The sequence below is a fragment of the Hyaena hyaena genome, unplaced genomic scaffold, assembly GCF_003009895.1.
Source record: "Hyaena hyaena isolate Hyena2069 unplaced genomic scaffold, ASM300989v1 scaffold_118, whole genome shotgun sequence".
Classification (NCBI taxonomy): domain Eukaryota; kingdom Metazoa; phylum Chordata; class Mammalia; order Carnivora; family Hyaenidae; genus Hyaena; species Hyaena hyaena.
Genome location: NW_024080751.1, coordinates 3,354,719 through 3,381,414, shown reverse-complemented (window position 1 = coordinate 3,381,414; position 26,696 = coordinate 3,354,719). Strand labels below are relative to the sequence as shown.

General features: G+C 37.0%; 1 protein-coding gene across 9 annotated transcripts in view; it reads right to left on the bottom strand.

Annotated features, from left to right (window-relative positions):
- SYCP2 (synaptonemal complex protein 2) overlaps positions 1-26,696 on the bottom strand; it is a 79,610-nt gene that overhangs the window by 6,161 nt on the left and 46,753 nt on the right. For 6 of the 9 annotated variants that reach the window (XM_039236980.1, XM_039236985.1, XM_039236984.1 and 3 more), the window contains 15 exons: positions 24,925-24,994; positions 22,964-23,021; positions 22,304-22,428; positions 21,723-22,162; positions 13,243-13,370; positions 12,452-12,488; positions 10,315-10,385; positions 10,166-10,223; positions 9,631-9,686; positions 9,150-9,207; positions 8,308-8,476; positions 6,353-6,390; positions 5,690-5,860; positions 4,098-4,296; positions 2,713-2,918 (listed from right to left, as the gene is read on the bottom strand). In XM_039236980.1, coding sequence (XP_039092911.1) covers positions 2,713-2,918; positions 4,098-4,296; positions 5,690-5,860; positions 6,353-6,390; positions 8,308-8,476; positions 9,150-9,207; positions 9,631-9,686; positions 10,166-10,223; positions 10,315-10,385; positions 12,452-12,488; positions 13,243-13,370; positions 21,723-22,162; positions 22,304-22,428; positions 22,964-23,021; positions 24,925-24,994 — 1,884 coding nt within the window. The remainder of the gene's footprint in view (positions 1-2,712; positions 2,919-4,097; positions 4,297-5,689; positions 5,861-6,352; positions 6,391-8,307; positions 8,477-9,149; positions 9,208-9,630; positions 9,687-10,165; positions 10,224-10,314; positions 10,386-12,451; positions 12,489-13,242; positions 13,371-21,722; positions 22,163-22,303; positions 22,429-22,963; positions 23,022-24,924; positions 24,995-26,696) is intronic. The other 3 variants (XM_039236983.1, XM_039236982.1, XM_039236986.1) reach the window with 3 other exon arrangements.

Below are 26,696 nucleotides of genomic sequence, written 5' to 3'. Positions count from 1 at the left end.
AAACAAAACCACAACAATATTACACCAGAATGACTTCTATTTCAAGGGAATAATTCATGCTATTAAAATTCAACACCCATTCATTAATAGAAAGGGAAAAAGTCCTTGGACAACTGAAACGCTAATCTGTAAGTATTTACAAAGCCTATGGCAAAGTATGTTGGCTAGTGTGGCATCTATTTCACTTGCCCCAGAGGTCACAGTCACCTGAACAATAAAAGAGTATAAGGACCAGAATGGAAAATGCAAAAAAGTATCATGAGGAACTGTCCAACATCCAAGAAAACCTAGGCAGGGAATTATGACAAAATTAATGAAGGTGGCTGGAGATATAAAAATCTATAGTGCTTCTATACAAAGCAAAAAAATTAAAAGCTCAGACAACTTTTAAAGTTTTTGTTTAATACAGCAAAAAGAAAATCCATAAGATACAGGAATTTATTTTCTTTGTGGAAGATTTGGCATAACACCAAAATGTAGAGAGAAAAACATACGGTGAGAAAGCTCCCAGTATCAATACTGGGAAATGGCAATTCTTCCCTTAAAGTAGTTCCAAAATTTATATGGATGACTAGAGGGCCATGGGGATTTATAAGTAAGAGAATGAGAGGGGTGGAGGTTGGTGAAACACCATGCAAGTGTGAAAGACTATACCAATGACAGCACTGTGGCATTAGCACAGAGACAGACTGGCCAGTTACACAGAACAGTGTCCCAAGAGCTGGCCCTCGGTGCTACGGCCTGATCAGCATAACAAACGATGGAGACCGGAGGGCCTTTGCGCACGTGCAGGATGCTGCACTAAACTCCCTAGGAACACTGAAAACCTAATAGTGTTTAAGACATTTTTAACTGACAGGAAAATATGATAATAACTGAGGGATTTCTTGGTCACAAAAAGACTCTGGTAAATGTCATTATGTTTTGTGATATGGAAATTTTTTTTTATCTAAGTGAAATTATAGCTACTGGAAAAAGGATGTTTGCATTGTACATACATAACCAATATAGAATATCTAGAATATTTTAAGAACGCCTACAAATTTATAAGAAAAAAAATCAAACAATTAAAAAATTAGGGGGAAAAAAAAAGCCAATTCACAAAATGGCCAAAATACTTACTGATGTTTTTAATCAGTAAAATGCAAATTAAAGTTACATACTACACATCAGCTTGGTGAAAACAGAACATGTGGTAACAGTTAAAACCGTAGGGAAATATGGCCACTATCCAAGAGCAGTGATGGAGAGTGTAAACTGACAGAGCTAATTTATGTAGCAAATTTCTACTATCTCAGAGTCAACAATAAATGGGAAACAAATGGCCAATAAATATGCAATAATTAAAATTCCTACTAGCACAGAGTAGGATGAAAGCAAAGTGGGCAGGGCATCCCCTAGGGTTTGAGATTTGCAAGAGAGGGTGCTGGGGATTAAAGGGCTCAGGGACACGAAGGGCGGCAGAGCCAAAGACCACGGGAAGAGATCTAGTGGAAAACTGGCGCTCTGGAATGGAGAGCCTTGCGAAGGTGCCTTGGGAGTAACCCGGGATGGGGGGTGAGTAGCCTAGGGCTTAGGCCTGTCGGCTTTACCTGGTGTGGCTCCATTTTTATTTGTTTGGTACACTGGAGGTCTCGTAAGAGATTTTGTTAGAAAAACATGCTCTGTGAAAGCTACTGGTTAAACAGAATAAAAGGACCTTAACATCCTGCAGAAATACAAACATTTGGTTCAAAGTAGGATGGAAGCTTGGTTTTGTCAGAGTCCTCAGATCTGGGCCGTAGGTACACAGAACTCATTAACTGCATGTCTGTAGATGGAAGTCAACACAGATCAAAAGAAGAATATATTTGGGTACTTACTACGTATCACATATTCTGCTTGCACAGACTAATTTCTCACTACCCTACTGTACAGATGAGAAAAGTGAGGTGCAGAGGGATTCATTAACTTGTAAAATGTTACACAGCAAACAAAGAGTGGAGTCAGGATTTAAATGCAATTCCGTCTCACATGAAACTCTTTCAGCTATACCCAGCTGCAGTGAATTATATTATCTTGGCAACCAGTTCTATAACTTTACATAGAGACCCAAAGAGAACTATAAAATTCTCCAATTTAAGCCATCTATACAACCCGAGCCAAAAGGGGATGACAGTGGGGTGGGTTTTAAACTGGTACTGAAGTAGCCACAACTTCAAACTCCTCTTTGTAGGCATAACATTTTTAGCTATGGTTCCTCACTTTGACCATAATTGATTCCTATCTTTAATGTCTTTTTACAACACTTTGAACATACCTACATATTAAGAAATGGTACATATAACAATATAAAAAAGAGAAAGAATAAAGAATTTTCCACTATACCACTAACTTTGTTCATTTTAATATTCATTCATTTATGAACTACATGGTTTTGACACATAGACAAGTGAGTAGCACCTCTGTCGCAGTGATCATTCCTATCAGAATACTCTACACAGCACTCAGTACTTCTCACACCACCACACCTTTCCTCCTGTACAGCTATTTATTAGGCCATCAGTTTCACAGAGGCTGTTTACTTATCAGTATGTTATTTTTGTCCCACTGACCAAACCCAGAACCCTAAGCTAGGTGGACAAGCAATGTACACTTGATTAAAATTAGAGGGAAATGATTTCCTCACTTTGAATGTATCTGGTAAAGGAAGAAAATAACATATATTCTTACCAACAAGAAGGATCGCGGAATTGGTGAGCAATGTTCTCTTGCACATACATTTTTGTTACTGTTTTTAGGTGACCTTATTGGACCTCCATATGTACTGTTTAAAGAGTCAGGTGATGAAGTTTTTGAATAAGGTGATACGGATTCTGTTAAACAGTCATAATCCTGAGTAAAATCCTTCTCTGTTATTTTCTCTATACCTATATTGCCTCACAAAACACAAAACACAGATGACAGGTATTATCATTGATGTCTGCTTCAGAAATAGTATGATGAAATCCTAGACTATAATGATTTATCAAATCCTTATCTGTATTTAAAAAGATAAACTTCTAATAAATCAATTTTAATTTATATTAAAATAATTTAATTTGTAAAACTTTGAAAAATATTAATGGCTCCATTTAAGATGTAATTATAAGAACTTTCAAAATTTCCCACAAAAATATCTATAGTATGAGCTGAGCTGCACTGTAATGATCACCCTAAGCATTATCTTGAGTATTCTGACATCATAGCCAGAACGGTTACATGGTAAAGTCACAGAACTTTCTGGTTGGAGATGCCCTGGGAAATCATCTTATCTATATCCTTCATGTACAGTTGAGGAAATTCATGGCTGAAATAGGTCGTAGTGTAAATGGACTCTCAGTTTTCAGATCAAATCAGGGCATGTGCATCTCTGTTCTGGCATGTGGTTATCTGAGAGGTCAGTGGTCCTGAACAGCATAGAAAATATTCTAGTAAAGAACAAAACAGCTACTTTGGAGGAAGTATATGTTAACTTATGGATACTTGGAAATGCTTTAAAAAATTCTCAAAGAACTGACAGAAAGTGCAAACTTATAGTTACTATACTAGAAAAACATGTGTGTGTGTGTATGTGTGTGTGTATTCCAGAGTTCCAAAGATTATGAATTTTTCTTTGTGAGTTATCTTTAAACAAAAGCAAATCTCAATTTGTGAAGATAATCCACTATAGGTCCACAGAATGACCATGATATTCCTTGCAGACTTTTGTCAATGAAATGTAAAAGAGAAACAGCAGAAATCCCCATCATTATTTTCACATTATTAAATATGTTTGGGGATTAAAAGCCTAAGAGTTGATTTAAGCTTTCACATTACAATTTGTAAATATACATTAAATATTCTCCACATTGAACCATTTGGTCTTTGACTTCCCACCATGAAAGCCTTGGGTGTCAGAAGGACACCTGCACGTCTACTTAGCAAAGACCAAGTTACTGGCATTAACTAGTTCAAAAGCTGGAGTTCTTACTACCTACAACTTTGAGGAGCATATTTAAGATTAATCTTTAAACTGTGTTTTCACAAAGTTATAATAGAAACTTGTTAAATATTTAAAAGAAAAAAATGATACTGACATCTCATGACTTCTGCAGGTGATGCGCTCCCAGATAAAGATACAGGAGATGAGCCAAGGTTATTATCTCTTACAGCATCTTTTAGTAGAGATGAGTTTTTCCCTTCTTTTGCTCTATCCTCCTGTGTTTCGGCAGAGGCGGCTTTCTTCTGTTTCTTTGGTAGCTTTATGGTTTTGCTTCTGGTACGGATATTCTCCTCCTAAGTATATTGATAATTTTTAAGTTATACTTAAATACATAGTTATACTTGGACACATAAATTATGCTGAAATATTAAATATCTTCTGTTACTATATACGGGTATGACGGGCTTCAACAGGAGTAGTGTAGGACTTTCTGCTTATAGAAGGCACATGACAAATTCACAGGGAATGTAATACATGGACTATAATATCACAAGTGCTGATATGTAAGGAGATTATACGCAGTTTAGGGAAACCAGAAAGAGTTCCTGGACTTCATGGCACTTGACGTGTCCGGGAGTCACAGAGAAGATGGTGAGGGGAGACTCCCGCCAGATCACCGGGACTGGAGCTGCACAGCGTCGCTGGGGAGTCACAAGCTGGCCCATCTGGCTGTTTCAGCTCTGGTTACACAGCAGGGAGCAGGGAGAGTGAGTTTGCCAAGGTCTTCGGATGCACTGACTGACTGCCCACATAGAGATTGTCAGCATTTTTCTTTGAAGAAAGAGATGATGAAAGGGGGCTTGGGAAGACTCATCTGACTTACAGAGAGTAAATTAAAGTAAGAAGTGACAGAAAATGTGGACATAAGTTATGAAGTTCTTAAAGTCTTCCAAGTAGAGGATAACAGGGTTATAAACAAAGCAGGGTGGAAGCTTAATTATGTGCAATCAGGAACAGTGGTAACAATCAGAGACCTACCTTCAGTGCCAGACTCTCTGGGTTCAAACCTTTGTTTTACCACCTCCTAGCTGTGTGACCTTGGGCAAGTTCCTTCATCTCTCTGAGCCTCAATTTCTCATTTGTAAAATGAGATGTCAATAATAGTAGTACTAGTCACCTATGGTACTTAAGAGACTTTAAGAAGTTAAATCTATAAACTACTTAGAATAGCACCTGGCAAACTATAAGCACTATTTTTCTTGTCTTTCTTTCTTTTTTTTTTTTTTTTTTTTTTAACTTTGTTAAAAAAGCTTTCCAGCACAGATGGCTGGGGAGAGGTCTGTAACATTAAGAGACAGAAAGAAGTCAGGGATAGACACAGGTGGTCAGTGTATGGGAAGAACCTCAGATCTAATATTTTGGCTTCAGAGAAAGAGTCACAGCTTCCCAACAGTCTGCACTGTTTTGATGTATAATTTTGGAAAAATCAAGTGCTTTTCTAATTCAAAAATATTAAAGTTCTAATTTTGCTAGAGTCAAACATCTGTTTTGTAACACTAATGCCAACTTACCACAAATTTTAACATACTGCCTCAAGATCAATTTTTAGTATATAACATTTCTCATATAGAAGGTTCAATCTTAAAATGTGACATAGTCAACATTTTTGGAAAACTTTATTTCTCTACTTAGTATTTTAACAGGCAGGCTTTTTAGAAAATTTTAATCTGAATTGTATCTATTTACCTTTACTAGCAACTTCTCTTTAAATGAATGTGAAAATTCTTGTTCACTCTCTGATTCTGAATTTGAGAGGTCTTTATAATTTTTTTTGGTTTTTGCCGCTCTTCGTGGAAGTCTGGTTCTCCCATCTGGAACTGTCTCCTCTTCCTTTTTGGTGGTATTTTTGTTGGGTGTCTTTAGGAGGAAAATTTCTGAATTAGTAGATCAATATGTGAGATATAAGAAATAAAAGCTCTTTGCTATACAACTGGTCATGTGACAATACATAAAATATTTGTAGGAATTAAATAAACTTCCTGACTAATATTTTTAAAAGTCTGGATTTTATCTTTCCATCCAAGTATCTCCCCCATTACCCTTTTTATAGCTATCACTAAAACTCTGAGGGGCCTGGTATACGTATTACCTAACTTACATAAAAAAGAGAAAAGAGAGGAAAAAAGAGAAACAGATATAGGTATTATAATCACAGAATAAAACAGACCTAAAACAGGCCAACATGATTCAAAGAGGCAGAAAGTAGGAGTATGCATGCAAAGGCTAGAACAATTCTGGAGAAATAAGTAACATTAAGGATAAAATTATAAGATGAAAAATGAAGCTTTTTACATCATAAGAGAAAAATAATTTTCAAGGGATGTTTGAACACAAACTTCTTGGTTTTACCATTTTAGATCTTGGTTGTCCCCTTTCCAAAGATGATCCTGCAATTCAAGAAAATAAAGTTAAATTTTTCAAATAAGAACTGGTATTAAAATTTATTAGAATATTTCTGCATAGAAGTTAAAATCGTAACAAGAATACATTTTAAATTCATTCAAAAATTTGAATTTCAAGATGATTTGAGGCCAAACGGACATTCAAAACTTTATAGTGTGCAGTAGGGTTTAAGTGATCAACTTCTTTTCTCCTCCTTTATACCATGAAACTTCTTAAACATGCGTGAGAACAGGTAACATAAGTTATAAAGTGAACACCTCTGCATCTATCATTCAATTTAAAAGCTGGATTATGAATAGTGATGTTATCTATTTATGTGTACTCTCCCTGATTGTCAATATCCCCTCTGCCAAAAGGGAATATTTTCATTATCTTGAATTGTTTCCCATTCACTTGGTCTTAAAAAAAAAAAAAAAAAGTTTTACTTCACAGGTATCTATCCCTAAAGAATATAATGAACTTTATAAAACGGTATCATCTCATATATAATATTCTATGGTGTGCTTTATTTTTCACCCCTCGTTGTTTCTAAGATTCGTCCGTATTTACTGAGAATAGCTAGCTTTAGTCCCTATTCCTTTTTTTGCTTTTCAAGCACAATCAACTTTCTAAATATTCTCTGAAGCCTAGGAAATGGGTTTATCCAAGCCAAGGAAGCAATGAGGTTCTGGGAAAAAGCTCTTCCAATCCTGCTGATAAGCCAGTCCCCACACAGTGACTTGTAGGCATTCAGCCATTTAAATAAAACAGTGCACTCTGAAGTTCAATTTTAAAACTACTGACTATTCTAACCTTGAATGTTTCCTCAAGAGGTTATAAATGAGTATAAAGTCCCTGAGGACTTGTATCAGTTTCTCCTGGCTGATAATACACCGTTGCCAAGTCCCAGAGCCTCAGAGCCTCGAGCAGGTGCGGTGAATCTAACGGCCTCTTAGCACAAGTCTGACCTGTGCTACGGCCGCCCCGCCCCCCCCTCCCTGCACTAGCACATGCTGCCGTCTCAGGCAGCCTCTTTCCTATATGATAATCCTGCTGCTTCTCTTCTTTGCAGAGATGATTGGCCCCGTTTTCAAGATTCAGCCTCATTTACAAACATGTGCCAAGCTTCACTTCCAGGTTTCTCTTAGTAACTCCTGTTTAAGCTGTCACCCACTCTCCTCCCCACATATGCAGAGGCTACTATTGGTTATATTTTATCCTGACATAAAATAAAGGCTGGTTCTCTTAAATATCAATTTAAAAGGTCTTCTTTTAAAAATGGAATATATAAAATCTTTGGGTTTTAGTAAACAAGCTAGGAAAATGGTCAGTATGTCTAGCCAAAAATCCATACCTCAAACTCTTATCCCACTGCTTTAAGAGATTCACTAGACAAAGCAAAAGCCATATGCTGGGAAGACATTCTGTGGAAGATTTAGGCAAAAATATTTCTGCAAGAAAATGGTTTTCCTTATGTTTTTATGTGAACTCCTAAAGAGTATATGTGTTAGGTGTGACAGGAAATGGGATGTCCAAGATTTGATTTCTGCTTATTAGGGTGTTGGGTTCATGAGTATTTGGTAACACATTATCCACAATAACTCCCAAATAACTGTATGACAGCAGGCCACGAGCAGACAAATGATGAGAGTATGCACGAACCGAAGAATATGACAATTATGTTTTGTGTCTTTAATATCCCAGTAAAAAAAAAAAGTAATCTCTACACAACCATAATACTAAAAATAAAACAAAAAACAAAACCACGTAGTGTTGTGCTATATTTGCTGTTTTTTCTGTTTATAAGGCTATGTAGTTATCAGCACTACCTACATACAAACACACTTATCAGCTAAGAAAGCATTTCAAGTAGTTGACATGGTAAATCATTTGCAGTATTTCTCTAAAAAGTCATTTCTTACTTGGTTTGCCACTTTTCTGCTTCTTTACATTTTTATTTCTGCTATAGTCTAATAGCTGTGGTTTTGATTTTGGCCCCTTCAGCCAGCTAACATCAGTCTTGCTGTCATCACATCTGTATTCTGTGTCAGTATCACTAAAGAGATTTTTCTTTTTATGATTTGCTACAATCTAGTAAAACAAAAAAGAATCCTTGTAATAGATGAAGAAACGTGTCTCATTATACACCATTAAAGGTAAGTTAAGCCAAAAAACAGAAAACAGAAACAACCCAAGCAACAGAAACTGACTTCTTAATTTTTTGGCATACTAATGTACCTGGCCTTAAGAAAACATAACCAGAAAGTCACCCAGAAATCCAGATCAGAGACTGAAATTCCTATTTTGTTGTTGTTTAAAAGTTAAAACAGCTTACTTCTACACAGATATGAGCTAATGCCATCAAAGAAAGTAACTAAAGCTATCATACCTTCTATTAGTAGATGATTACAAATAGCTCCGAGACCATAACAAAGTCATAGTTGGCACACGAACAATCTCATAGAGGGGGAAAAACCCAAATATTTTTGTTTTCTAGAGCTTGATCATCTTGGGCAATGGATATTTTTTTTAAGTATTTGAGATAGAAGGCATGCACACATGGGGGAGGGGCAAAGAGAGACTCCCAAGCAGGCTCTGTGGGGTCAGCGCAGAGCTCCATCTCACAAATCGTGAGATGATGACCTGAGCCAATACCAAGAGTCAGATGCTCAACCGACTGAGCCACCCCGGCACCCCAGAAAATTGTTTTTTTTTTTTTTTTAAATACAGCTGTTAATGTACACATTAGGATATCATAACTTACTCTTTTATCTTTCGTTTTGAGAGAAGGTTCAAGTTCATCATGATTCCTTAAACCTATCCTTAAAAAAAAAGATGCATTAATTTTAATTAATGCAATTAATTGTTCTCTTAAGGTAACATGCACCGGACAGCTAGACCTTGGTCTTCAGCCTGACTCTTTTACTAGCTCACTATACAATTCTGGCCAAGTTGCTCATCCTCTCTGACCTCGGTTCATTATAAAAATAACAGGTTTGATGAAGGACTGAGGCCTTCCAGCTTCATCATCGGACAAGCACAGCTAACGTGACAAGTGCAGAGGACACGCGTGTCACGTTCGGGAGTAAAGGCTGGAGTGTCCAGAACGTAACGGGGCAGTCCTGCTGCGAGTATCCCCAGTATGTTAGAACCTCTCACACACACGGGGAGGACACACTGAAGAGAAAGAACAATTGAGAAACTTATTTTACTCTAATCCATCTGATTGTAATAAAAACACCTACAATTTTATTGAATTATCCACACAGGCTTCTGTAGCTGTAGCTTGAAATTCCTGGATCTAGATTGTGAATAAACATTAAAAAATTTTTCTTAGTGTCAAAATAAGGTAAACAAGTTTTAAAAAATAAACATATGAATTCTAGCTTTTATCACTTCCTATCATTAGATGCATCAATAAAATTAAGCTTACAGCAGTATTTTTACATATAAAAAGAAAGTTAACACTATAAAATATACTAAAACCAAAATAAGTAATTGTTTTAAAATGCCTTGTATCAAGAAAGAAAGAGATTTTCTTGATGTAGTAGGGTGAGTCCCCCCCAGGCTCTAATTACTCAATTTTCTCTACTTCAGTCAGAAAGATTTTAAAGGAAACTAAATATACCTAAATTGGTACAAAATAAGTTTTAAAATATTTAAAAATACCTTAAAGCATATCTATAAGAGAATGGAAGCCAAAAAGCATACATTGTAATAATATAGTGAATACAAAATAAATACTGAATAACTAATACGCAATGCTGATTTCTAGCTTACTCCAAGTTTTATAACAGGCTCATCAGCTCCATTCAAGTTAAAATTGTAAACATCATTCCTGTAAAAATGAAGAGAAATATTAACTTCATTATATAATAAATATTCTTCATATATGAATGAAACTATAAGATCTATGGAAAATTACTTACAGTGGGCATTCGGAAGTAACATTAACAAAAGTAGTCTTCAGTTGTCTGTAACTCTTTTTCTGAACTTTTTCCTAAAGACAGAAGTTTATATACAACCATTCAAACTTGCACATTAGTATAGTTGGCAAACAACACGTGCAATTTTATTTTTCATCTATTTTCTACCTATTTCTACTCATGTTTTCCATCTGCAGCTGTTCCCTTCATGTAAACTGAATAAAAGTATTCAGCATCCATACTGATATAAATTTTGAAGACTTAAGTATTAACTGAGAACATAACTGCAAGTAAATTAGATACAAAATATAAGATCCTTACTTTTAACACTTAACTTCCACTGTTGTACCCGGGCTGGGCTAAATGACCTTTACCCTGGTTTCCTAACAAGCAGAGCATCAGTGACTCCAGAATCACAACACAAACACGCTTCTTTTTTTCCAGACTCATTTACTTTAAAGTCTTAAATAGAAGAACTTTGGGAGAGACTAAGGTTCATGGAAAATCACCATTAATATCACTAAATGACTACCTACTAAAAAGAGATACTCAGAAGTCTAATAAGCTGAAAATAAAATTAAATATTCATTTTAGCTGTTATTATATTCAATTTTATTATGTATTTTGGCTGTTTTATATATAACTATTTCTATTATTCCAGAAAGTTGATCCCTTAATATATTGCCCCTCTGATCGCTTATCTGAGTTATCTTTTCCAATATGATTTTTAACGTTTAGATATAGCTGTTAAATTCAACTACTGCATGCTAGTGTGTGTAGGTAATACAGAAGACACAAAAATAAGCCAAGCTATTAAAAAGAGATACAAGAGTAAGCAGAAGTGTTACACAGGGTACACAAATGATTCTACACAGACACACTCTACTAGAAGACAGTAGAGAGAAAAAAGAACTGCAAGAGTGAGTAAAATATCAAAAAATGGTACAAAGAAATTGGTGTGTAGATTCAGAATTTCTGTCCATTTGGACTCTGCGTCAGGGCACCTTGGAAGTTTTCAAAAAGAAGGTGGACTCTGAAGTAAGACTCACTAGGTGGAATCAAGCTTTGATGACCAGAAGAGTGTAAGAGCATCCTGAAAGTTCAAAGTTTTTCCTAAAGAGGGCAAGGAAAGAGAATAAACACTTAGGAAAAACACTTCGGGGAATCTCAAGTTATTATGCTTCAACTAAAGGAGACATGTCTAGGGAATAATAATAGGAAATAAAGACAGACTTGGAAAGGGACTGGAGAGCCAGCCTAAGTCTGTGCTCAGTAAGCAACAGGAACCTGAGGAATCTGAGCAGAAGGGCGTGGCTGAAGTGTGTGCCTTAAAAAGAGAAAAAGCCAGTACTGAATAGAACGGTGGACTGGCAAGAGAAATCTTAGAGGCAAAAAAATTACATAAAGGCCACTGCAATAATCCAGGGATTAGAAACTAGAACTGAAACTAGGAAACGGGAGCTACTTAGGCAGCAGAGGGGGATTTAGGAGGAACGTACAGAAGGTGAACCTCAAAACTTGAAATCAAATGGATAGAAAGTAAGTGTGAGGAATAACTCAAAGGCAACTGGTATTTTTAGCCTGCATAAATAACTTTTTTAAACAGAAACACAGACTTAGGAAAGATCTTACTGTCAGAAGAGATGGGATTAGCTAGGGAAAAAAATGAAAACAAAGATTTATTGAATCAGGTAGCAGAAAGTGAAAATATCACACTCAGACATGTAAAAGAAATATTTTTGGAGCATTTAGGTCCCTCAGTCAGTTAAGTGCCCAACTCTTGATTGCAGCTCAGGTCATGATCTCACAGTTTGGTGAGATTGAGCCCTACATCAAGCTCTGCACTGCCAGCACAGAGTCTGCCTGGGATTCTCTCTCTCTCTCTCTCTCTCTCTCTCTCTCTGCCCCTTCTCTCTCTCTCTCAAAATAAATAAATAAACTAAAAAAAAGGAACTTTTTTTTTGAAAAGCAGAACAGAAAGGATTATTTTGAGTACTTGCCACTAAACTTGTGGTTGTTTAATCAATTTTTCAACATGCTGAAGACATTAATTCCACCCTATTGTGCTTCTACTTTATGTTTACAGTCAAATGTCAGAGTTTGACTATAGATTAGGTGTAGTGAAATAAATGAAACGTACCTTACTGAGCTGTAGGTCAGATTTGTTTGAAAAACTGCTGTAAAAAAGATTTTGTCAAAAATTTAAAAAGCAATGATCGGTAGAGTGTTCTTCATAAAAGCCACGTCATATAAGGTAAAACATTTGGGTCGCTAAGTTTACATTCCATACGTCTTAAATCACTGCAGTGTGACAGGCCTAGTGTCAGACTCCTGCAACTCCCCTCCTAGTCAACAGCACCAGCACCGTGACTGTGAATCCTAAGCAGAATCGGGCATGCAGCTAGAGGGGACAAGCAATTTGAAATGAATGGTTCTGCCATGAGAGGAACTATTTCATGCCGTGTAAAGAGGCCAGAATTAAGTTAAACATAAACATGAATTAACCACCTAAAACCTATAAAGAAACATCTTGTAATAAGACCTAACCTTCAGAAAAAAAATACATATTTATTATATGAAAGCGACTCAGCTCAGCTCATTTCGCTCAGCAACATAAGTAAACGTATTTAATCTTATTCATCAGTAGGCTCGATAAATAAAATCCTAAAATGTCTATAGCCTAAAGACTTATTTATGAAAATGTATGCTGTATCAATATAGTATTTTGATACTTTATAAAATATAATCACATACTACAGTGCTTAATTTCAAATTTAGTTCCCTTCCAGTATAATTTAAACACTTATTATTTACAAAAGTAAGTAACTAGGTGTTTCTACTATTTGAACATGTTCAAAACTAACCTTAAAACTGTGAAATAATTTAGTTGTATGTCAGAAAAATATTTATGTCTAAAATTTAAGTATATACCTGTCAGTCAAAGACTCCTTGAATTTTCTTGTAGACTTTATGTCATCCTTTGGTTTGTATCTCTTATTGAGTTGGTTTATCAAGGATTCTGCTGCATCAGTAAACCCTTTCTCTTTGGACTTTTTGCTCTGAAATAATGTGTAAGTTACTTTGAGACTCTATCAGTTAACTTTCAAAGGAAAATAAAGGCTGAAAGGAACATTTCAGAAAAATATGGTTTTATATATAACTACAAAGAGAAATAAAGGGGGTTAGAAATTATTTAGTAAGTTTGGGCTTTGTTAGGCATTAAATAACACAGGGTAAGAACTTGCAGAACCATGCCAAGTGCTCTGTAGAGATCAAAATAAAAGTTTCTATCCATGGAAAAGTAAATTGTATTAAAAACTGAAGGAAATTAAAAGCTGGTTCTTTGAAGAGATCAATAAAATTGATACATCTCTAGCCAGGTTAGCTAAGGAAAAAAAGAGAGAGAAAAGACTGAAGTTGCTACTATAGAAATGAAATAGGTGCTGTCACTCTTAGATATTAAAAGGCTAAGAAAAGGATATTATGAACAACCAGGCCCACAAATTTGATATCTAAACCAAATGAACCAATTTCTTGAAAGACAAAATCTACCAGAATTCACACAAGGAGAAACAGATCATCTGAATAGGCCTCTCTCTATTAAAGAATTGAATGAATAATTATTACCTTCTAAAACAGAAAGCACCAGGCCCAGAGGGGTTCAATAGTGAGTTCTATCAAATACTTAGGGAAGAATTATATCAAGTTTCCACAATCATCCAGAAGACTGAAGCAGAGGGAATACTTCTTAACTCATTCTGTGACACTAGTATCATCTTAACACCAAAATTAAAGACGTTATAAGAAAGGAAAATTACAGACCAGTATCTTTCATGAACATGGATGCAAAATCATCAAAATATTAGCAAATTATATCCAATAATGTATAGAAAGAATTATATGCCAAAACCAAGTCGTATTTATTCAAGGTATGTAAATTATACCTTGTCAACATTTGAAATCAACTAATGTAATCATGCCAACAGGCCAAAGAAAAAATCATACAATCCTACATCAATAAATATATAAAAAGCATGTGACAAAATCCAATACTGACCCATTCATGTTAGCAATTCTCAGGAAACTAGGAATTGAGGGGAATGTCTTCAGCTTGATAAAGAACATCTTCCAAAAACCAAAATTACACCTAACATCACACTTAAGGGAGAGAAACTACATGCTTCCCCACTAATATCAGAAACCAGGGAAAGACACCTGCTCTCACCACTCCTATTCAACATCACACTGGAAGTCCTACCAATGCAGAAAAAGAAATAAATGGTATACAAAATGGAAAGAAAGAAATAAAATGTTGTTCACAGATGACATCATTGTGTAGAAAAAAAATCCCAAAAATTAACGAAAATACTCATGGAACTAAAATGCAACTGTGATAGCACTGCTGAAGGATACCAGGTTAATATACAAAAGTTGATTGGTTTCTTGCAAACTAGCAATGAACAGCTAGAATTTGAAATTACATTCCATTTACATTAGTATTCCCCAAAAAGAAACACTCAGGCATAAATCTAACAAAACATGTATAAGATCTATATGAAGAAAGCTGTATGACTAATGAAGAAAATCAAAGACTCTAAATAAATGGAGAGAAATTCCAGGTTCATGGATAGGAAAGTTAATATTGTCAAGATGTCAGTTCTTTCCCACCTGATCTACAGATTTGATGTAATCCCAACAAAAAGCCCAGCAAGTTATTTTGTGGGTATCAACAAAGTAATTCTACAATGTACACTGAGAAGCAAGAGACCCAGAACAGCCAATATAATGTTGAAGAACAAAGCTGTAAGACTGACACTACTGTATTTTAAGACTTTCTAAAAAGACACAACAATCACTATAGGGTGGTATTGGTGAAAGAACAAATAGAGTAATAAAACAAAATAGAGAGCACACAGAGAGCCCAGAAATAAGCCCTCATAGTCATCTGACCTTTGACAAAGGAGCCAAGGCAATGCAATGGAGAAGGACAGTCTTTTCAGCAGATAGGGTTGGAATAACTGGATATCCACATGTCCCCTCGGCCCCCCAAAAAATGAATCTAGATAGACCTTACACCCTTCACAAAAATTAACGCAAAAGGGACCATAGAAGCACCTACATGGCTCAGTTGGTTAAGCGTCTGACTCTTGATTTCAGTTCATCATCTCACAGACGTGAGATTGAACCCCACATTGGGCTCCACTCTGAGCGTGGTGTCTGCTTGGAATTCTGTCTCTCTCAAAATAAACAAACATTAAAAAAAGAGGAGGGGACCATAAACTTAAAGTAAAATGCAAACTATGAAACTTTTAGAAGGTAACACAGGAGAAAATATAGGTGACCTTGGGTTTGGCAATGCCTTTTTATCTGTAACACCAAAAGCACAATCCATGAAGCACAAAATTAATTGGTAGGTAGAACTTCACTAAAATTAAAAGCTTCTACTAAGTGAAAGACACTGTTTTGAAAATGGAAAGATAAGCCATAAATAGAAAGAAAATATCTATAAAACACGTATCTGATAAAGGACTTGTACGGACAAACCACAACACACTGTATTAAATAATACATCATACATTAAAATGAATCCAGTGAACTTGGTTTCCCAGCGCATATAAAGCTATGCTTACACTATACTGTAGTCTATTAAATCTATAATACCGTTATGTCTTAAAAAGACAAAGTACATACCTTAATTAAAAAATACTTTAATGCTAAAAAATGCTAATCATCAGAGTCTTCAGCAAAGGGTAATCTCTTTGCTGCAGAGGGTCTTGCCTCTTCACTGATGGCTGCTGACTGAACAGGGTGGTGGTTGTTGAAGGCTAGCGTGGCCGCGGCAATTTCTTAAAATAAGAAAAGTGAGTTGGCTGCATTGACTGACTCTCCCTTTCATGAGTGATTTCTGTGTAGCATGCAATGCTGTTTGATAGTATTTTACTCACGGGAGAACTTCTTTCAAAAGCTGAAGTCCATCTTCTCAAATGCTGCCTATGCTTTTATCACCTAAGCTTATGTAATATTCTAAATTCTCTGAGGTCAAACTTCCCAGAATCTCCACCAGGAGTAGACTCCATCTCAAGAAACCACCTTCTTTGCTCCTGCACAAGAACGTCTCATCCATTCAAGTTTGATCATGAGATAGCAGCCATTCAGTCCGTCTTCAGGCTCCAGTCTAATTCCAGTTTCCTGCTGCTCCCACCACACCTGCAGCGTCTTCAGTGCTCCCTCCACTGAAGCGCTGCATCCCTCAGGGTCATCCACGTAGGGTGGAATCAACCTTTCCAAACTCCTGTTAGTGTTGAGAGTCTGATCTCTTTCCATGAATCATAAATGTTCTTAATGGTATCTAGAACGGTGAATCCTTTCCAGGGGGTTTCAATTTAGTTCACTCAGATCCATCAGAGGAATCCCTATCTACGGCAGCTGTAGCCTTATGAAGCAGCTGTAGCCTTATGAAACGTATTTCTTAAATAGTAAGACTTCAAAGTAGAAATTACCCTTTGATCCGTGAGCTGCAGAAGGGATGTTATGTTAGCAGGCGTGAAAACATTAATTTTGTTGTGTATCTCCCTCAAAGCTCTTGAGAGACCAGATACAATGTCAGTGAGAAGTAATATTTTATTTTTTAAATGTTTGTTGAGAGAGAGAAACGGGGAGGGGCAGAGAGAGAGGGAGACGGAGAATCCCAAGCAGGCTCTGCAGCTGTCAGCACAGAGGCCAATGAGGGGCTCGAACTCACAAACGGTGAGATCACAACCTGAGCCCAAACCAAGAGTCAGACGTTCAACCGACTGAGCCACAAAGGTGCCCTGAGAAGTAATATTTTAAAAGGAATCATTTTTTTTCTGAGCAGGTCTCAACAGCAGGCTTACACTATTCAGTAAACAGTGCTGTAAACAGACACGCTGTCACCCAGGCTGTGCTGGTCCATTTATAAAGCACAGGAAGGGGCGCCTGGGGGGCTCAGTTGGTTGAGTGTCTGACTTCGGCTCAGGTCATGATCTTGCGGTTCAGGAGTTCGAGCCCCGCATCGGGTTCTGTGCTGACAGCTCAGAGCCAGAAGCCTGTTTCAGATTCTGTGTCTCCCTCTCTCTCTGCCCCTCCCCCGCTCATGCTCTCTGTCTCAAAAATAAACTATATAAAAAAAATTTTAAGCACAGGCAGAATACATTTAGCCTAATTCTTAAGGGTCCTAGGAGTTTTACATCAAATGAGCCCTGACTTCAACTTCAGATCACCAGCTGCATTAGCTCCTAGCAAAATGGTCAGCCTGTCCTTTGAAGCTCTGATGACAGACAGTGACTTGTCTCTAGCTGTGCAAGTCCTAAATGCATCTTCCCATGTAAGGCTATTCCGTCTACACTGAAAATCTGTTGTTTAGTGTAGCCACCTTCATTACTTATTTCATTTTAGCCAGATCTTCCGGAGAACTTGCTGCTTCACCTTGCACTTGTATGTTAGAGACAGCTTCCTCCCTTAACCTTCATGAACCAACCTCTGCTAGCTTCAAACTTGTCTTCTGCAGCTTCTTTACCTCTCTCAGCCTTCATAAAATTGAAGAGAGTTAGGGCCTTGCTCTTAATTAGGCTTTGGCTTAGGAGAATTCTGTGGCTGGTTTGAGCTTCTATCCAGGCCACTAAAACCTTCTCCATGTCAGCAATAAAACAGTTTCACAAGAGGCTGAGCTTTTTGCTTATCTCTGCTTCCTGTGTGCTTTCCTCATTAAGCTTAATCATTTTTAACTTTCAACTTCAAGTGACAGACGTTTGTCTCTTCCTTTCACATGAACACTTAAGGGGCCACTGTAGGGTTATTAACTGGCCTAATTTCAATATTGCTGTGTCTCGGGCAACAGCGAGGCCTGAGGGGAGGGAGAGATGAGGGACTGGCCAGTCAGGGGAGCGGTCAGACATACACATTTGTCATGTTTGCCATCTTATCTGGGTGTGGTTGGGCTGTGGCACCTCAAAACAATTACAACTGTAACATCAAAAGACACTGATCACCGATCACCATAACTAATACAATAGTGAAAAACTTTGAAATATGAAAATGATCAAAATGTGACAGAGACGAAGTGCACAAATGCTGTTGGAAAAATAGCACCAACACACTTGCTCCGTACAGGGTTGCCACAAACCTTCGATTTGTGAAAAATGCAGTATCTACAAAGTGCACTAAAGCCTGGCATGCCTGTATCTAAATTATACAAACAACTGTTAATATTCAACAGTAACAAAGAACGCAATTAAATAACGAGCAAAAGATCTGAACAGACAACGCACCAAAGAAGAGGGTAAATAAAAATACAAAAAATACATACAGAGGGTAAATAAAAATACAGAAAGAGTCTCAAGATTACTGGTCATGAGAGAACTGCAAATTAAAACAAGATACCACTAAGCACATATAACAATAGCTAAAATCCAAAACACTGACAACACCCAATCTTGGCAAAGATGTAGACCAATAGGAACTCTCTCATCTATTGCTCAGAAGGCAAAAATGGTACAGCCACTTCTTCCACTTTTGGAAGACATGCAGTTTCTTACAAAACTAAACATACTCTAACCATATGATCTAGCCATCATGCTCCTTGGTATTTTCCCAAATGAGTTGGAAGCTTACGTCCACATAAAACATGCACATGAATGTTTCCAGGAGCTTTATTCATAACCATCAAACCACAGAAGCAACCAAGATGTCCTTTACCGGGTGAACAGATAAATCTTGGTACAGCATGTAATGGAGTATTATTCAGCAGTAAGAAGAAATGAGCTGTCAGGCCATGAAAAGACATGGAGAAACGTCATGGCATATTGCTAAGTGAAAGAAACCAGCTGAAAAGACTACATACTATATGGTTCCAATTCTATGATATTCTAAAAAAGGCAAAACTACTATAGAGACAGTGAAAAGATCAGTGATCGACACGAGTTTTAGGAGGAAGGCAGACGGGAATTTTAGGGCAGGAAAACTATTATGTATGATAATGTAATGGTAGGTCCATGTTGCTCTACGTCTGTCAAAACATAACGAACATACAACACAATGAATGAACTTTAACCTAAACTACAGGCTTTAGTTAATAATAATGTAATGATATTGGTGCATAATGTGTAACCCATGTACCCGCTGATGTAAGACATAATGACAGGAGAAACTGGGGTGTGGGTGAAGGGGTATATGGGAACTCTGTATACTTATACACCTGAAACTTCTCTAAAAAAACAATCCCATTATTTTAGGGGCCCCTGGCTGGCTCAGTTGGTAGAACGTGCAACTCTCCATCTTGCAGTTTTGAGTTCAAGCCTCACATTGGGTGCAGCGATTATTTAAAAAAAAAAAAAAAAAAAGTAAAAAATAATATGACTTCCAAAATAGAAGGACTACAAAGAATTATCTTCTACATAATTTTAGGTCATTTGCTTAAAAGAAAACTCCCTCTAATAAAGACATGAGTTCTCTTAACTTTAGTTTTACCTTTCTATGAGAATCAGGCGTATGTTGTTGTTGTTTTTTAATTATGATAAAATACAACATAAACATAAATGTAAAATTCACTGTTTTAACCATTTTTAAGTTTATGGGTTTATTTTGTTTTGTTTTTTTAAGTTTATTGGGGGGGGGGCGGTGGACAGAAAGAGAGGGAGAGAGAGAATCCCAAACAGGCTCTGCACTGTGAGCGTAGAGCCTGACACAGGGCTCCATCTCACCAGCCGTGAGATCATGACCTGATTCAAAATCAAGAGTCAAATGCTTAACTGACTGAGCCCCCCAGGCGCCCCTATGCTTCTGTTTTCATATGTAATATAAAGACAGTAAGTATTACTTACTATCATGACTTTACTTGGCTTAAAAACATATCAAAAAGGGAACTTCCCATAAAACAGTGAGTGTATGATTTAAGAACTTCCAGCATAATTAGAGCCAGCTTGGGAAATCTGTACCACTGTGCTACGGAGCTTCTATTTCTCTAGGCTACTCCAGTGAAAGGGAGCAGTCAGACGCCTACCTTAGAAGAGAGTCACCCATGCACGCGGGTGGCAGAAAGTCCTGTGTAGTAACACACGGAAAGGCTGAAGAGAACTTCTGAAGACAGGAAATTAAATTTTTAAAAAATCAGAGCACAGCTTAGAAGAGATGATCAGTTTCCATGCTCCCAGGAGAAAATGAATGATTAGCTCAAGGAAATTCTGTGGAATAATTCTAAATTCCAAAGAAATCAGTTTAAAGTAAGAACTCCGCACTCAGACAAAAAGCACCTACTTTCCCCAGGTCTGAAGGAACTGAACAGCAGTTAAGACTGGAAAGAAGAGCAGCTGCTCAAAAAGACGAAAGCCCCAAAAGGATTTGATCAAAGAAGAAAGTAGCCAAATTAGGCAAAGTGAAATACAGATTAAAGGCAAAATCAAAAGGCTGGTTGAGACAAATGAAATAATGTCTAATTATAAAAGAACAATCACAAATTATCTATTAAGTATCTCATTTGCATACTGAGATGCTCTAACGCATGAACATTTTACATCAACTCTAGAAACTTGGCTACCAGGTATCAATACCAGTCTGGATGATAAATGACCACAGAAGCCTATAAAACCTGGATCCTCTGAGGAGCAGTGAAAAACAGACTGTATTACTGGCAGTGGAAATGCATTCTAATTACAGTTTTCTTAACCTGCATCTTGATAGCAATGACAAGAAAAAGATTTATGGTAACTGCTACAAGAGTAAACTTCCAGCCTAGATTATGGTACAGCTCCAACTGTCCTGGAGACGGCCTGTGGGTGGTTCCTCTGCAGGAGAAGGTAAAGATTCCAAAGGGAGGGAGCCGCAGCACAGAAGATGGACTCCTGCACTCCCTCCACCCACATCTTCTCTTGAAAAGTCTGGCCACACCTTAATGCACTGCTTCAAGAAGTGTGTCAGATGCTCCTATGCGCAAAACTGCTAGGCCACGCAGGATAAACATGAACAAAACACAGTCTTTACACTCTACCAGGTTAAGGCCGGAGGAAATAAAACGCACAAAACAACCTCTTACTAAAAGAAAGACAAGCACCGTAAGAGAGGAACAGACAGTCGGAGACACACATGCTCAGAGCGCCTGCGGGCGGCGCGAAGGAAAGCCGGCGGGAGGAGACGGGAGCTGCAGGCTGCATTCACCCTACACCTGTTTACACACCTGCCCCGCGCCCGCAGGCACACTGTGGGGCGGGGGGCGCTAGGACGAGGGGAGGGGGCTTAGGAGGTGCTCACTCTCAGACTCTCAGCCTGGAGACCTGGATTAAGGAACAAGGCCTCACAAACATTAAATGTGCAGCAATCAATCAAGCTTCTTTCACTGTCTTATGTTGTTATGTAGGCATATTATAAGTATTTAGAAACCAAACACACTGAAAGCTCACCATTTTTTTTTGTCCCAGGTCCCCGGAATTAAGTTCAGACGTTAATCTTTTTCCTGATTTTCTATGACTTTTCACATTTTTTCTAGGAGAAGGGCTTTTATCACAAATAGCAGTATTCACATCTTTTGACAATATGTACTTCTTCCTATAGATCAGAGATTCTTCAACCGTCTTATTTAGGAGAACTGATTTAAAAGTAGTTTCAGATTCAATACGCCAATCACTTTGCTTGGTATTTTCAGTATTTTTCTGCTCTGAAAGTTTAGGATGATTTAGTTGTTGCTGATTGTCCCTTTCGCAAACTCCTACTTCCATTTTATCTACTTCGTTAGGGTGCATTGTTTTTTTCTTATATTGTACCTTTTCTGTTTCTTCACAATTATCATCAGATATTGAAGAGGATGATTTTTGTTTAGTAAGTTTTTTGTTGATAATAATATCTAATGGAAAAATAAAAAATTCATCCTTATTAATAAACTGGTAATACAAAAATTTGTTAGAATCAAAGATATTTATTGGACATTTCAAGAAATGAGTATATCCCCGAGCTACTATTATATACAGAGAAAACGATGTTTCACCTTGATTGAAGGTGTCTCCTGATGAACTTTTGTTATTACATAGATTGATATTTGTTACAGGTGTCCAACATGACCATTTGGAGTTCATTTTATTCCCAGAGATGTTGTCCAAAACACCAGATAACCTGGAAAATAAAATAACTTGCTTAACATATCACAAAACATTAGTTCATGACTCTAACCTGAGACCTTGATTTTTTTTTTAATTTAGTCAGTGTTTATTGATAGCAATTTGTTAATAATGAAGTATGAAAATATTTTGCTAAGTCATGATGAAAGTTAAAATTTACTATATAATTGATGAGATTAAAAACTATTATTAAAAAAGTTCTATTATTGTTACTATTTGATATCTACCTAAATATATCTCTTGATGTTCTATTGTCCATTTAAACAGGTTAAATTTCTGCACATTCATACTTTATTATTTTAAAAATCCTATTCATCTTAAGTCTCTCAATTTGAAAAAGAGGGATGTTGGCTGCTATGAAAAAAACAGACTATTCCCCATTATGTAATCAGAGTAATACATGTGATGATCGGTGCTATAGCCAATGCTACCTTCTCAGAATATATAGGACTTTTCTTTTAAATGTATTACATTCACCTAAAACAACATTAATATACGCTAACTTATTTGATGATTTTTTTCATACTTACACAGATTTATCTATTTTTCCCAGTGTCTGTGAATCAGGTACAGTATCGTGCAGTTCACCTAAATAAAACCAAAATTATGGCATTTTCAGTTTTGTATGCAGCTGGCAGGGTAAAATGGGAGTCGGTATACAATTTGATCAAGGTTCACATATTAGGAAGGAGAGGCTCATATTCTTGGAAATAGAGACTGTAGGATATTTTCCTGTAGCCTCTAAGTTCCTTAATGCATAAAGCCAAATGCTTTCATTGTAAATCTTTCTTTTTCAATGAATGGGCTAACCAAGAAGTTAAAGAGGAAATTAAAAAGTACATGGAAGCCAACGAAAATGATAACACGACGGCCCCAAACCTCCAGGACCCAGTAAAGGTGGTCATGAGAGGGAAGCATACAGCAATCCAGGCCTTTCTAAAGAAGAGAGAAAAGTCTCAGATGCACAACCTAACCTTACACCTCAAAGAGCTGGAAAAAGAACAGCAAATAAAACCCCCAAACCAGCAGAAGACAGAAAATAATAAAGACTAGAGCAGAAATCAATGCTATCGAAACCACAAAAACAGGAGAGCAGATCACTGAAACAGAAGCTGGCTCTTTGAAAGAATTAACAAAATTGGTAAACCACTAGCTAGTTTGATCAGAAAGAAAAAGGAAAGGACCCAAATAATTAAAATCAAGAATGAAAGAGGAAAGATCAAACCAACACAGCAGAAATAAAAATAATAAGATAATATTATGAGCAATTATATGCCAAGAAAATGGGCAATCTGGAAGAAAGGGACAAATTCCTAGAAACACATAAACTACCAAAACTGAATCAGGAAGAAATAGAAAATTTGAACAGACCCATAACCAGTAAAGAAATTGAATTAGTAATCAAAAATTTCCCCTGATAACATATCAGATAAAGTGTTAGTATCCAAAATCTATAAAGAACTTATCAAACACAACACCCAAAAACAAATAATTCAGTGAAGAAATCAGCTAATGACATGCACAGACACTTCTCCAAAGAAGACATCCAGATGGCCAACAGATACATGGAACGATGCTCTAACATCACTCATCATCAGGGACATACAAATCAAAACCACAATGAGATACCGCCTCACACCCGTCAGAATGGCTAACTTCAATAACTCAGGCAACAACAGATGCTGGCAAGGATCTCTTCTGCACTGCTGCTGGGAATGCAAACTGGTGCAGCCACTCTGGAAAAGAATATGGAGGTTCCTCAAAAAGTTAAAAACAGAACTACCCTATGACCCAGCAACTGTCCTACTAGGTATTTATTCAAGGGATACAGGTGTGTGGTTTCAAAGGGGCATATGCACCCCAATGTTTACAGCAGCGCCATCAACAATAGCCAAAGTATGGAAAGAGCCCAAATGTCCATCAATGGATGAACAGATAAAGAAGATGTGGTATATACTGTACACACACACACACACACACACACACACACACACACACACACACACTGGAGTATTATTCGGCAATCAAAAAGAATTAAGTCTTAGCATTTACAACTATGTGGATGGAACCGGAGGGTATCATGCTAAGCGAAATTAGTCAGAGAAAGACAAATTATCATATGACTTCACTCATATGAGGACTTTAAGATACAAAACAGATGAGCATAAGGGAAGGGAAGCAAAAATAACATAAAAACAGGGAGGGGACAAAACATAAGAGACTCTTAAATATGGAGAACAGAGGGTTACTGGAGGGGTGGTGGGATGGGGGATGGGCTAACTGGGTGAGGAGCATTAAGGAATCTACTCCTGAAATCACTGTTGCACTATATGCTAACTAACCTGGATGTAAATTTTAAAAATTCATAAAAATTTTAAAAAGCAAATCTTTCTTTTTCAAATCAATGAAAGCTAGTGGAATTAAAGATAAATATGAAGAGAAATATACATATTTTTTAAAAGAGAAAGTGAAATTAAAAATAAGTACTTACTAAAATTTTGGTTTGGGAATTCAGTGTCCTTATTTTCTGTCTTCTCTACAACTTTAGCAGCTTTGACATGCTATAAAACATAGGGAACATGTTAATGTAAATTTAAACAAAGTACTGTATGAAAACAACCCTTAAAAGTCACAGTGTTAATGTTGAAAACCTTTAAAACAAATTTGCCTTGCTATTAAAATTTGGATAGTACTTCTACTGTTTTATAAAGATGATGCCCATCTCAGAATATTGCTCATCCTAAAACACAAGAAAACCATTTTCATTGCAGACAAGGCAGAAGATGTACACATTTACTGACCTCATCCACGGCTAGCACAGTAATTCAGTTTCCATCTAAAACTGACAATTTCTAGAATCGCCACGGCACATCTACCACTGCTGATGTCACGGCCTGTGACTATTCTGTCTTCTCACTAACATGCCTAAAAGATTTGGAAGTTACAGAATCTTAAAGGATTCAGTACAGTTGTGGCCATTGGGCAGATAACTTCTTGCCTACGTCAAGCTTCCCTCTTTCCATAGCCACAGATACACATGTAGTCAGATCAAATAAAAACCCGCCATCACTATCAGAAAAACATACCCTACAGGCTAGGACACTGCCTCGCCCTTCCTGTCTCCCCTACCAATTGAATCTAGCCAGTGGGCCTCTAAGCCGGGAGAGGAGCAGTGTGAAAATGTGCCCGTACGTTTTGGGTGTCACGGTGACTGAAGGGCTCTCCTGACAAGAACAAGAAAGCACAGGCCTGGACCCTTCAGGACCAGGCCACACCAAGGAACAGCGCTCTGATTAAGGAACACTGACCTTGAAAATTTGAACAATTGCTTTTGACTGTTTTCTTAGTATCTTCAACCCTTGGACCATTTATCATTCTGCCACATACCATTTCATTTTTTTAAAACCACCACTATTTTTTACTACAATACCAAGGCTATTAAGCTTTGCTGGAGAAAATTACACATGTTTCTAAACTAATACATATGATAAACTTCAGTCTTAAATTTAAAAGGCCTTCAACCTTGCCTAACACCTTTACTCACTCTTTGCTCTCTCCATTATCTCTTAGTAGCTATTCCAAATCTCTACACGTCTCTGAGCCCTCTCCGGAAAGATATCACCAACAGAAATTCACCATGCTCACCTCACACTTCAGAGAAAACAGAAGCTATTAGGTGTTCCACATCTACAAACTTATCTGTATCTCTGGTTACCTCCTACATCTCCCAAGAAATAACTTTGTCTTAAATATTCTCTTCTCTATTCTTCTTAAAGAGCATCTCCTGATCTCCACCCTCCCCTCCAGCTCTGGGGTTAGGCACCTGCCCCTCCACTAGGTTCCTACTGCTTCTTTTATGTACAGTCTGAGAACATTTATACAATACTATAATTATCTTATTAATTTGCCTAATTTCCATACTAGACTTTGAGATACTTAAGAACAGAGTCCACCTGTGGTTTACATTTCTAGCAGACACTAAGTTGTATAATAAACTAAACAATGATGGCGAGGCCACTTCTCCTACTAAATACATAAATCAAAGTTATATTGAGTGAATATTCCTAAATTTTACTGGTAGCACAATAAATAAAAGCCAGAAGGATTGACTTTCAAGAATAAGTCATATATACATATGCATATATGTATACATACACACATACAGTAATACTTGAAACATAGTGAGATACTCACTACTTGCAAAAGAAATTAGTTCAATATGTATTTCTACAATAACTTGATAAAATTAATTTTCTTTAATGT